The sequence below is a fragment of the Ixodes scapularis genome, unplaced genomic scaffold, assembly GCF_016920785.2.
Source record: "Ixodes scapularis isolate PalLabHiFi unplaced genomic scaffold, ASM1692078v2 PGA_scaffold2__306_contigs__length_199485367, whole genome shotgun sequence".
Taxonomy (NCBI): Eukaryota; Metazoa; Arthropoda; class Arachnida; order Ixodida; family Ixodidae; genus Ixodes; species Ixodes scapularis.
Window position 1 is genome coordinate 164,888,207 of NW_024609857.1, and position 12,011 is coordinate 164,900,217.

General features: G+C 43.9%; 1 protein-coding gene across 1 annotated transcript; it reads right to left on the reverse strand.

Moving 5' to 3' along the window:
* Positions 1 to 3,581: 3,581 nt before the first annotated feature.
* LOC115332190 (sulfotransferase ssu-1) lies at positions 3,582 to 10,865 on the reverse strand. The gene is made up of 2 exons (XM_029994551.3): positions 10,705 to 10,865; positions 3,582 to 4,655 (listed from the first exon to the last, which is right to left on the reverse strand). Exon 2 carries the CDS (start codon positions 4,650 to 4,652, stop codon positions 3,810 to 3,812), a length of 843 nt encoding a protein of 280 aa, XP_029850411.1. The 5' UTR covers positions 4,653 to 4,655; positions 10,705 to 10,865; the 3' UTR covers positions 3,582 to 3,809.
* Positions 10,866 to 12,011: the final 1,146 nt, after the last annotated feature.

Here is a 12,011-nt window from a genome sequence, read left to right on the forward strand (position 1 = left end):
TAAACTGTAGCTTGGCCTGTCTCAGCTTGGTTTTATTTCAACATGGCGGCGACAATCGTTGCGTGCTGTGTTGTGCTCAACCTATTTTCTGTGCATTGGTCGTCCTGTTAGCCACCTCCTGCAATCCACATCAGCGGCAAGCATGCTGTCGGAGTATTGTGTGCCCGCCGGAAAGAATATACAGTCTTCTCGGAAGCAAGGCTGCTACTAGGGCTGCTTGGATCGTGGCTTCGACGTCGTCGGCTCCCACGGACCGCTTCCGCGAGCCTCACGCCGTTTGCTTGGTTCCTTTACGTTTCCGGCGATGAATCCCCCAGCCTTGGCCTTGGCCTTGGCCTCATCCCTATAGGACCTAGCTGGTGAAAAACAATCTACGACAACGCGGCGTCTTTGGATTGCGGTTGCTACGATCAGTGGCTCTTAAAACCTCAGTGGCCCCCCTTCAATTGTGAGCTCTGTGTGTGTGTGTAGGCGTTGTAAAGAGAGCTCTTCGGTGTGAGCGCTCTTACCTTCACAGTGTGCAAACTCTTCGAATGGTTATTCAACAGGCGGCGCTGCGAGACGCGAGCCTTCGGCGTTGCTTCAACTCGCAGTGTGGTGGTGTGGTTCTCAAAATGGGCACTTATACTCATTTTCATACATAGCGTGCATAGCTGTCAAAGGTACTGAAGTGGTGCGCATGAAAATACAGAAGAAAAAAAAATGTTCCTGGGCGCGTTTCGTGGACGAGTGGTAGGGCTGCTCTGGCGATACCGACGTCTCGGCGGCAGTGGTTCAAACCCTCTAGACGCGCAGTTTTTTTTGTTTTTTTTAGCCATTTTTTGTGCAAGATTGTGCGCATTGCCGAACTACATATTTCGATTCCTCCTTTCTTCTTGCTATTTATTTGTAAGTCGCCGAGAGGCCACATTTCTACCATCTGCTCTGCCGCTTTGCAAGTGTTTATTGCCTGCAGCACCGAGTTATATATTTTTTTTTCGTGCAGCGTGGAATGAGGAATCTCACTGATAGCAGCCTTGCCCCAAAATTTATAATAGGACGTTAATCGACAATAGTTGTGGCCTGAACAGCTTATTTTGAAATAGCTGTCAAGGGTAGGAATCCCCCTCTCGGGGTACTTGCGATGCACCTTGAGGCGAATGGCGTTGTGTGTGAATTCGGCATGCTTGACAGTCCCCGTGCTCGAAACTTCTACATGGCGAGGTCTTCGCTTCGGAGACGCCAGCTTGCCAGATAACACTGCGCCTTGTACTTCGCGACAGTACGGGCGCACACTCCGGTGTTGTTACTGACCGTCTCCAGGACTTCACGACCGACTTCTCCGGGAAACGCGTTCTTGTACTCGCGTACACGTTGGCGATCACCTGCTTGCACTCTTTCAAGGTCTGCGCACAACGAATCTTTGAAAATATCCGAGCAGGAGAGGTACTTGAGCTTGTTGCGTAAGACGCCATCTTCTCAAAACCAGCCAGTGCCACACAACCCGAAAACCCGCAGCTGCTGCCGCACGGACGAAAACGAAAACAATTTAAAGTAGTTTACATTATCTTTTCCTTTTTATTGAAAAAAATTTGTGCTCCGTCGAAATCATAACACCACCATCAGTTTCTAGATCCAAGGAGGCACCTTTTTTGACTTTTTTATGACTGTTTTCGCAGGGGACGCACTATTTTATGGGGTGAACGTGGACACGGTCAGCGATGCAAACCGGTGCGCTAGCTTTGACTGCGTTGCATGCTACGTATGAAACGGAGTATAGTCTTGAATAAGCTGCTGCACCTTCACTCGCTCCCAGAGACGCACCCCACGACAGTTCTGTTCTAGAAATATGTAAAATGCAGACGCAGGATTCGGTTTCGAATAATGTGCACGACGCGAAACTTGTTGAATCTCGTATAAAACGAATTCTCAAAACGAGTACTCTCAGGTGTAGCTATGTGGAAAGGTTCCCGCTTCTTACAAAGCGAACCCAGGTTCGATGCAAAAAATAAACATACATTTTTTTTTTTTACAATTATTCTTGAGAAAAATGAATCTCGACGAAACTTTGTGCATTATTTTTTTTTCCTTTCCTTTTTAATATTTTTTTGCACAATTATTGAAAATAAAATGTCGACAAAGCTTTGAACTAAATGGTGTCGGACTCCCTTTCTAGAGGTGCATAGGGAAACGGCGGGGCTTGGGTTGCCGGATGGACGCCGCGAAGCAGCATTCATAATTTTTTTTTTTGGTAGTGCAAATGCTGCTGACCTGTGACTCCCGTTGAGAAGGGGAAGAGTCAAAACAGAGTCACACGAAAAATTGACTCTCTAAGAGAGTCGTGAAGTGTCAAAGAGAGTCATGGAAGCAGTGACTCCCTTTGGACTCCTTTTTTTCTAAGAGTGAGTTTGGTGTTTGGTCAGTAAGGAAATCGACATTGGGCGGAAATGCCAAGAACAAATAACAGCATCGAGGCTCGGCACCGAGAACTGCAGGTATTAATCCAATATCTCCTAAGTTGTTTGTAGCAACAAACGCGAATTAAGTTATTTTGTTCGAGGAACAGGGCACTTGGGGTTTCGACGTGAAAGAAACACACCTTTCTAAGCACTGCTTGGGGGCGCAAACTTGAAATATAATGTCACAAGATCAGAAAAAATGCCAATTCCTTATTATCACCACTGCTTGCCAATGAAGAGATAGAGAGGTGAATCAAAATTCCGCAGTAATTTTTGCGGAAAAAAAAAAAAAACGATGACGGCATGCATGACCGCGTTTCATTACTTCCGTCACTCATATGTTGTTTTATGGAAATATATTATTGATAGTAAAGCTATGTACGTGTATTTTGTGGCTAGGTGAGTGCTAAGCGAAGCTATACACTAATTGCAACTTGAGTGTATTTTTCGCTCTTGCAAGATTTGGGCCTTCGTGGGATGTGTGAAGAGGGAGCAGTTCTTGACGGAAATGAACCTCACTCAAGCAGAGAACGGCACTACGTCTTCAAAGATGTCGAGAAAGCATGCCGAGTGCAACAAGCAGGTTGTCCTCAACCACTACGACTGTCGCAACCATCTAGAGACGTTGAGGGCAGCAATCCGAAATATTGCGCTTTGAAATGCTAATATCTCGAATAATAAAAAATATTTTTTTCAACTGTAATCTGATGCACTTGGTATTCACTTACCAATTAGGTACCGGATTTCATTGCATCCAACTCCGGCAGCACCTGTTATACAAGCTAAAGATTTATACGTCAGCAATGATGGGCGCAAGCCCGGTGAAAGCGAATATGAGCGAAGTCGGTTTCGCGGCTCACTGTATTGCAACGGTCCGGCACTATAGTCATAATTTCAACAAATTAATACACTTTTAAACTTTCATTTCTGCGCCTCTTATAAGTTGTATATGACGAATTATCCTATGTGACCAATTGTCCTATTACCAGTTGGTCTATCACAAATCATAATGTGACGAAAGGGCCTACACCCACCTGGAAGTTGGCCCTACACACTAAAAGTATCTCATAGAATACCCCTTCCTCGCAAGGTACGAATTTCTATAAACTTTCTTGCACGCCTTCCTTTCTCTCTGAATCGGTGTCAGGTTGCCAAAATTGAAATCTTTATTGAAAACCATATTTACACCAAAGTTGTTTGCACAAGTTTTCACACTGTGAGAAATCGCGAGGAAGGTGTTTTAACAAGAAATAAAAACTTATTATTATCACCATTATACTGACATTACAACAGGAAATGTGTTTATCGGTGGGCAAGTGGGGACAGGACAATTAGTATTCTTGCTCGAGCACGGTACAGGGTCATAAACATTTAAACGACTTCCTTCCGCTCTAGAAGCCAGTCCACGTCATCCCAAAGCCTTGGCACAGAAGTGCCCTCCATTTCCTTGAAGAACCTTTCCTCCAGTCGCCGTGACTGTTCTACCGAAAAATAATTCCGCCAGTCTCCAACAACGCCCTTCCTCACGAACTGTACTTCCCAATCCTTTTTCATCTTTACCACGCTCGTACCTTCAACTACAGCTGTCATTTTTGCTTCGTCTTCCGCAAGCTCCTTAGCGAGTAGGTCGTCCAAAAAACCAGCGATCTTGAGCACCGATTTCTTTGTGTCAGCATGGATCGACTCGTAGGTGAGAAACAGCACGTTAGGCTCGTCTTTCTTTGCGTACCAAGATAGTAGGTTCTCATAGTAGCAGCCGAAGTCCGTGAGGCCCTCAACGAAAAGCTCAAAATACTCGTCAAAAGTTCCATCTTGGAAACAGTAACCGGGAATTGCCTTCGTATGATGGTAAAAAGACACGCAACAGTCTTTAGGGTTCCTGGCCACATATATGTACTTAGTGGAAGGCAAGAAAGTTGTCAAGTGAAAGGGCAGGTGAGTGAAGATGACTCGTGGTCTCTGGGCCTTGAGAATGCCTTCTAGACCATTCATCTCAAGAAAGCTCCATCCCGGCGTGACACCCCTGCAGACTCGGAAGCACGCCCTGACGATTTCCATCACCCAGTGAGTGCCGCACTTGGGGAAGGTGACCAGGATGATGTCGCTTTCCTCCGGCTGGTAGCGGAGGCCGCTCCGGTAGACCTCTTCTGAGAAGGATCCCGGCAAGCGGTGGCCATCGATGATCTGGGCGGCGGGTCGGTCTCTCTCCCTCATTCTCTGGAACCGAAAGCAGACGGCGTTGAGCTGTCAGTCTGAAATCCCTGTCGGGCGAATACGTTAATAGTCTCAAAAATAAACTCCTTTAGAGGTTTGCACACTGGCCACAGACGCGCTCTAGGCATCATAGTCTGACTTCTTACACCGCCTGCTAGTTGTGCGAGCAGACACGCGGCAGCCTACGACATCGTCTGTTATTCCACCCCGTCTTTCGTCGTCTGCCATGCCGCAGGACGCGACCATGAAAGTGACATACTGCCGTTTCATCTTGCACGAGCCACGGCCTGCACTGGCTCGTCGATTCTCTAGAGGAGTTTGTTCCGAACACCTTTAACGTGCATGTCTGAGAGGTGTTAAGCCGCTTTGTCACCGGACAAAAAGGTCAAGGCGCTGGATGAGCAAGCATGCCATGTTGAACGCTTCAGCAACACTTGTGGCCATTTGGTGTACCGCGTTTTAACTCGACGACTACCGCCCCAGCACCCGTATAAAAATGATTTTTGACTTTTTATTGAAAACGTGTTGACTTGTGGACTCTGACTACTTCCTTTTGACTTTGACTTTCTGTTGACAAGGTGAACAGAAAGTTTGTTGACTTTGTGTTGAAACTTTTCTGATGATTTTCTTCAGCCTAAGTCAAGAGAAAAGCTGTTGACTTTCTATAAACTTTATTTTGATTTTTTGTGCTGATTTTCTGTTGACAGTGTCATCAGAATGACTTCAGACGTTCTGTTTACTTCGTGTTGAAAATGTTGTGTTGACTCTCTGTAGCCTGTGTCCATAGAAAAGCTAGAGACTTTCTGTTGACTTTTTATTGAACATTGTACACCTCGACTAGGTGTCAAAGGTCGCTAAGTTTTTCAGTCTCTGCCAAGGTGAGAACGGGAAGCAGCTTCAGTTGTCCCGCCTCCAGCGTGAGCCTACTACCCTTGACAACGCGTCGGCGTTCGTGCAGTCAAAGCACAACGGAAGGCATGGGGCGCGAGCTGGAGGCCAGGCGTTCGAAAGGCATGCCCTGCCGTTCTGACTGTGTAAGTGACCATAGTGACTTTAATGACCATATTCAGTAGTCAACTAACAAAGAAAAGCAAAATAACTATTTGAAATGGGGAGAAACTGCCTTGACTCGGCTTCGTCCTCAGTGGTGCTATGCAGAGAAGTGATAATATTTCTTATAGGAGCCGTTTTTGTGGATATTTTTTTAGCGACTGCGCCGAATTATTATTAATAGTACCAATGCTTTTTAGTAAGAGATATCGTCCACGAACTTCGAAAGACCGTTGTCCCCTTGACAGACTCCCGAGGAGAAGTTCAAATACTTGGAACCTTAATAGGTGCTGAGGGGGTCACCGGCGAAATGATTACCTTCAATATGTAGGCTATATAAGGCTCTGGGGCAGTCAATGGGTGTGTGATTCAGGTGTTCAGTGCAATTAAAAAAATAATTTAGATGTTCAGTGCTTCACGGTGTTTGTGTTCGTTTCTAATGTGTAGTTGTGGGATGTACGTAGTAGGGACTTCAAATACCATAGGTACACCAATTACTAACAAAATATATAAAAAAAATTCACGTTTTTTTACTTTATTTTGCTGCAGCTAATTTGGAAAAGTGGAAAGCCATAGTAAGCTTCCAAAACATAGTTGAATGAATAACTAAGCTGTAAATATCTTTTTTCTGTTTAATCTTCTGTAGCTTTTCAATTGAAAAGCTGCAGAAAAACATCTGGAGGCGACAGAAAGTCTGTTGACTTTTTTATTACCAAAGTGGGCCAATATTTCAAACGAATGTCAACAGAAAAGCTAGATAGAGTCAGATGAAAAGCTGCTGACATTTTATATCCTCTGATGACTTTTTTCAACAGCTTTTCAACAGAAAAGCATCACGGGAAGTCTGTTGAATTTCATTAGAAAAGTGGGCCAATATTCAAAAATGAAAGTAAAGAGAAAAGCTGTTGACATTCTATATCCTCTATTGACTTTTTTCAACAGAAAAGCGTTATAATTTTTTGTAAGAGCATACTGGTCTCTGGTTGGCGCAAGCTTTCGTTATCACATCCTAAAGCCCGGAACGCATGCACCAAAAAAATAAAAAAGAACAGCCGAAAATCGCGCGAAACTGGAAGAGTAAAAAATGTAGACCTATGATGCATATTTTATAACAAAAAAAACAAAAACAAAAAAAAACCGCGTATAGATCTTTTTTGTTTACCCTCGTCCTGAAACACGTAGTTAACACATCCGGTTTTGGTGGCGCAAAAAAGAAAAAGAAACACAGCAAGACATTACAACCTAGATTAAATAAAAAAGAATCAAAGAGGCAGATGGAGATGGATTGACAGCCGCAATCAAAATATGAACACCTTTCATTCGCGTGGCGAAGACAAAATGGTATTTTCCCCCACCAGAAGTTGCACTCTTTAAGATGACGACCACTACGCAGAGATCATTTCCAAGGCACACCTATAGTGCAAAAATATATATCTTTGACTTTTCTATGGCTTTTTTTCGTTCGTCACATTATCGCCAAAGAGCCACACATGAGCCAGAAATATTACATAAAAGCTATCCGAATTAAAACCCGAAGCGAATCCTGAATTTGACGCTTGTTTGGAAATTTAGGCAACAAAGTTGCCTTTTGAGAACCGAACAGCCAGACAGTGAAGTCTCACTCTGTCACTTGCTTGAAAATTTAGTGCCGGAGTATTCAGGCTCTGGTCAAAAATATATCGGGTATTTTTGGCTTTTAGGACCTATATTGCCGGACAAATGACCGAAAGAGTTGTTCTACCCAGGGCTGTAGTGGTTTTGGCATCGTTACGGGGTGAAGCTGAGCAAGGTAGTACATAATTATTGGAATTAAGAGCTGAACAAAAGAAAAAAATATGAACACACAAAAAAAATTATAATCCACTCCGCTGGACTAGCAACAATTTAATGCCACTTCTTCGTCATTTTCTACCAAAATGAGGTGCCTTATTCTATTTTCTTATTCATTATCCTCTTCAAAATCGCGTTCTTTCGGACCCTCGGAAGAAGGTGATTTCCTTGGGACGCACTTTTGACGACTACCTTTCAGTTCTTTGAGAGTAAAACAGGAAACATCAACGATGCGTTGCGAACTTTGTCACGAGGTGTATCTCAGACTGTATTTTGAGCTTCAGTAAAACCTGATGTGTAAATGCCGTGTGTATTTACATTGAGGAGGTGTTCCTCAACAAAGTTCGATACCCTATAAGATTCTCCCACCCCTCGTCGCTCAAGCAACGCCAAGAAACTCGTTCCTTCGTGACGGCTGCCACCTTTTTTTGCAGAAAGTCGCTGGTTCGTCAGGTTGCAATAGAACGTGTTTCGTTATTTATAGTAAATCAATCACTTAATATTTTTTTTAAAGTTGAGGCAGTAAAGATAATAGTTGAGGTGGTAAAGGCTGTTCGTTTTTCTTGAACTTGTTTCTAAATCTGCCACTGCGTGAAAAAATCATCCAACGCCTGTCCTCAGGTCATGAATGTCAAGGACGAATGCCAATAGGTATTTAGTGTAAGAACGAAACCTGTTACATCGCCCCTTTAACAATGCACCAGAAGCTCCTTTCGCACCTTCATTTTCACCAATCACTTTTCCTCCTCGATACACAAATAGTGCGCAATGCAGGCGCACTCCGCGTAGAGGCAGCATTATTCGTTACGGCTACTGCATTTCTTGGTTGGTCCGCGGAGCGCTACATTTTCGTGGATGGCACGGGGTGGTGCTTATTTGGCTTATTCTTAACATGTAGATTACTTAAATTGCCCCGTTGAATGAGGGTACGTAGAAAAAAAGAATAGGTCGGTGATCGTACAGAGTTGAAGCAAGGTCGCCATCTCTAAAGGGCAGACCGAGTAAACTGTATGGGGATTCACAAAGTTCAATTTGCCTTTTTATAACTAGATAACTTCAAAACAGGACATAGTGGTGAGACTGACACTTCAAGAACCATTATAACACAGAATGTGGTTTGCTGGTCGTTTCCAATGAGACAATCCTCATGAACGAGGGTCATAACGACCGTCATATTGACCGTCACGAGCGAGTGGCACACTAGGACCATTACAGGCTTTAAAGTATTAAATAAAGAATACACAATGTTCGAGCCCCGGCTGGGCTTGAGCGGGGGTCATTCAAATATCCTGGCTACTAAACTATTAACAAATTTCTTTTCATGCAAAACATTTCTTTACAATGCATACACAATTATTCACGATATGTAAAAAATCAACACGACGATGGAATAACTTTTCTAACTGGCATGTACAAACTACCTTAAAGAACCAGACACCAATTATAAACATGTGGTTTGTACCTTAACAAGGCTTGTCTTAAAACACAATACATTTCAATTTAATATTGAATACTTTAGGCAGGTTAGCAGAACCGCCATGCGCAACAAGATGGCGCCCAGTTATGTTAACATATTTAGGGGAAAACTATAGTCAGGATAACTTTCTAGATGACCCCCTAAAGCCAGGAATATACAAAATATTTGTATATGGCGTTTTGCTTTTATAGAGACACCGAGGCGAAGCTGCTGAAATTTAAAAATCATTATAATACTGCTCATCCGAACATTCTTTTTACCCGCGCGTACTATCAAACCGATATTGACTTCTTGTAAGTCTTTGTAAAAATAGAAGAGTGCAAACTCTTAACAAATTTGTACCGTAAACCAACCGACCGACAACAACACCTCCATTACCGAAGCGATCATCCACGTCATTGTAAGAACAGCATCTCTTATAGCCAAGTTCATCGTTCTAAAATTAGTTTCTCCATCTAGAGGGATTTGAATGCTAGAACACAAAATCTAAAGGCCGTATTGGATAAACAATGTTATCCACCAAGTGTAATTGACGATGCAGTTCAGAAATCTAAGCAGTTGAACCGCGCGGACCTGATTAATGGACGCCCTCCGCGACGCGACACGCAACGCATAAATTTATGCCTGACATATATTACGAATTATTCTAGTGTTAATAACATCTTAAGACGGCACTGCACAATTCTATAACGAAGCGATCGTCTTAAACGTGCTTTTCCATCCACTCCTGGTGTAGTACATAGACGATCACACAATTTTAGAGATACGCTTGTAAACTGCCGGCTAAATTTATCACGCCCACATAACGAGTGCAAGCCTTGCATGAAATCACAGTGCCTAGTCTGTAAACATGCTACAAACGAGCACGGCTAGCAGCGCACATTCGCAGCTTTTAATGAAAACGAAAGAACGTTCGACATGTCACTCGTCGAATGTCATCTATTTACTTGAGCGTAAGCTACGTAATATGCAATATGGTGGGTAAGACTGAAACAGCACTTAAAAAGCTTTTGCGCTCTCTTTCGACACTTTGCTACATTTTGACACTCAAGCGTTAAAATATATCTATGTTGCCTAGTGTCACCAACTTTGGTAGAACGTGTATATATCATGGCTCTACTAAGGATGCTTCGGCGTTCCAGCAAAACCGAGAGATTCCCCCTCCCCCCCCCCCCCCCCCCCTAAAACCTCTGGAGTGTTTATTTTTGAACTAATCACATTCAAGAGACTGTCCCTGCAAGCCACAGTGAATGACAAGACTGAGATAATGTTTATAGACCTTAAATTACAGTTTTCGATGTAATACACTAGTACAGTCTTGTGAAAATAGATGCGCAAAATTTCTTGGAGTGATACATCCAAAGCATGTGCAGTGCACCTAAAACGTAACGGCGCTGCCGGGTTCCTAAACATTGAGCTCGTGTCGGCTACTTACTATTAAATTAGTCACTGAAACGTTCGGGATGCCTTCTCAGGATAGGATAGAAATTAGAACCCCAAACATTCTTCAGGTACTTCAATCGGCCGCCGCAGGGACTGTCAAAAACGGCAAATGCCGTGGCGGCGTTAAGTTTGAGGCTCACTGTACCTCTTTCCAGTGTAACTAAGAAGGCAGTGAAGTTAAGAAAAGCCGCGTGAACGCTCGCTGAAGTTACTTGGGGGCATAAGTGCATTCAAGTGTAGGAGAAAACTCACCGTGTAATCTCAGGAGGGAGTCTAAGAAAGCAGCAGCGGTGACCGATATTCAAAGAAAACGACCTGTCTACTGGCCTTCCTGCCTCGACGCATGCACAACGTCTCGACGCTCTTTAGTGTTTATGCCCTGCTTCAAACGGAAGCAGCGATTAGCGAATATCGGAGCCCAGGCTGCTGAGATAAAACAGGTTTTATCGCTGGAAGTGCCCTTAAGCACGTGCTAACCTTGCGCGCCCGTGGAAAGAGTGAATCAAGTTTGTCTGTCCGTGGAAAGCGAGGGCGTCGCGGGCGGTTAACTTTCCCCTGCTTATCTGCCAAGCGGGTTTGCAGCAACGAGCGACGTCGGTATTCGCAACTCCAGAGGAGGCGACGCCTCCCAGCGCCAAAGACAGGACTTTTAAAAGCTGGTATAAATTTTTGGCGTTTGAGTGTGCTCAAGTGGGTAACGTTTCCTTGAAACGCTACACACTGCACTAAAAAGGGTTTTGAAGAAGTTTGCTTTTTTAGGTATACTGCTCAGTCTGTGTCGGTTAATAAATACACTTAGTTCCGGTTAACAAAGCTGCCTATGAAACATGTGGCAATAGAAATAGTCGAGGACTATTTTTTTTTTTTGCTTTGAAGGCAACTCCCTGGCCCTGCCTCCTTGCAAAAATTGGACTGATGAGAAAAGAACCATATTTTATGCAGATGGCGAGCGTCATGATTATACCACTTTTCTGATATGCTTTGGATTACATTTTGTCAAACACGTGAAACTGTTTTGGTCTAGGACAAGTAACGCTGGAACTACAGTTTTGCTCACAGCGAATTATGTTTTCTGCTCACTTGCCTTCGCGGAGTGACGTGTCGCCTTGACTTCCGTCGTCTCCTTCGTGGGGAGCGCATTGCCTTCCCCACAGTTAACCAAGATCAACCGATTGACCCGATCATATAGTTCTCCTTCGTCTGTATCTTGTTCTGTGCGGTTGCGATCCGCTGACATCCACGTGTTGATTCAGTTTTTTTGGGAATTCTGTGGACCGCAGTTGCATTTCGTAGGATTCTTTTTTCGATCAGCAAGGTTTTTTACAGAACGCCAAATGTTTGTTATATGAAGACGTGCCCTAACCGGAAAAACGAAAGACGTTTACAAATCTCTGTAATGCTAAATTAGAGTGCAGCTTTTGAGAGGAGGAGGACAAGGAGGAGGGTACGGGGCGGAGGGTATGCTCCTCCTCCTCTTCCTCCGTACTCTCTCCTTTCCCCTTTTCCTGTTCTCCTCATCCTCCCCCGCCTACATTCCCTCCTCTCCCCTCCTCCTCAAA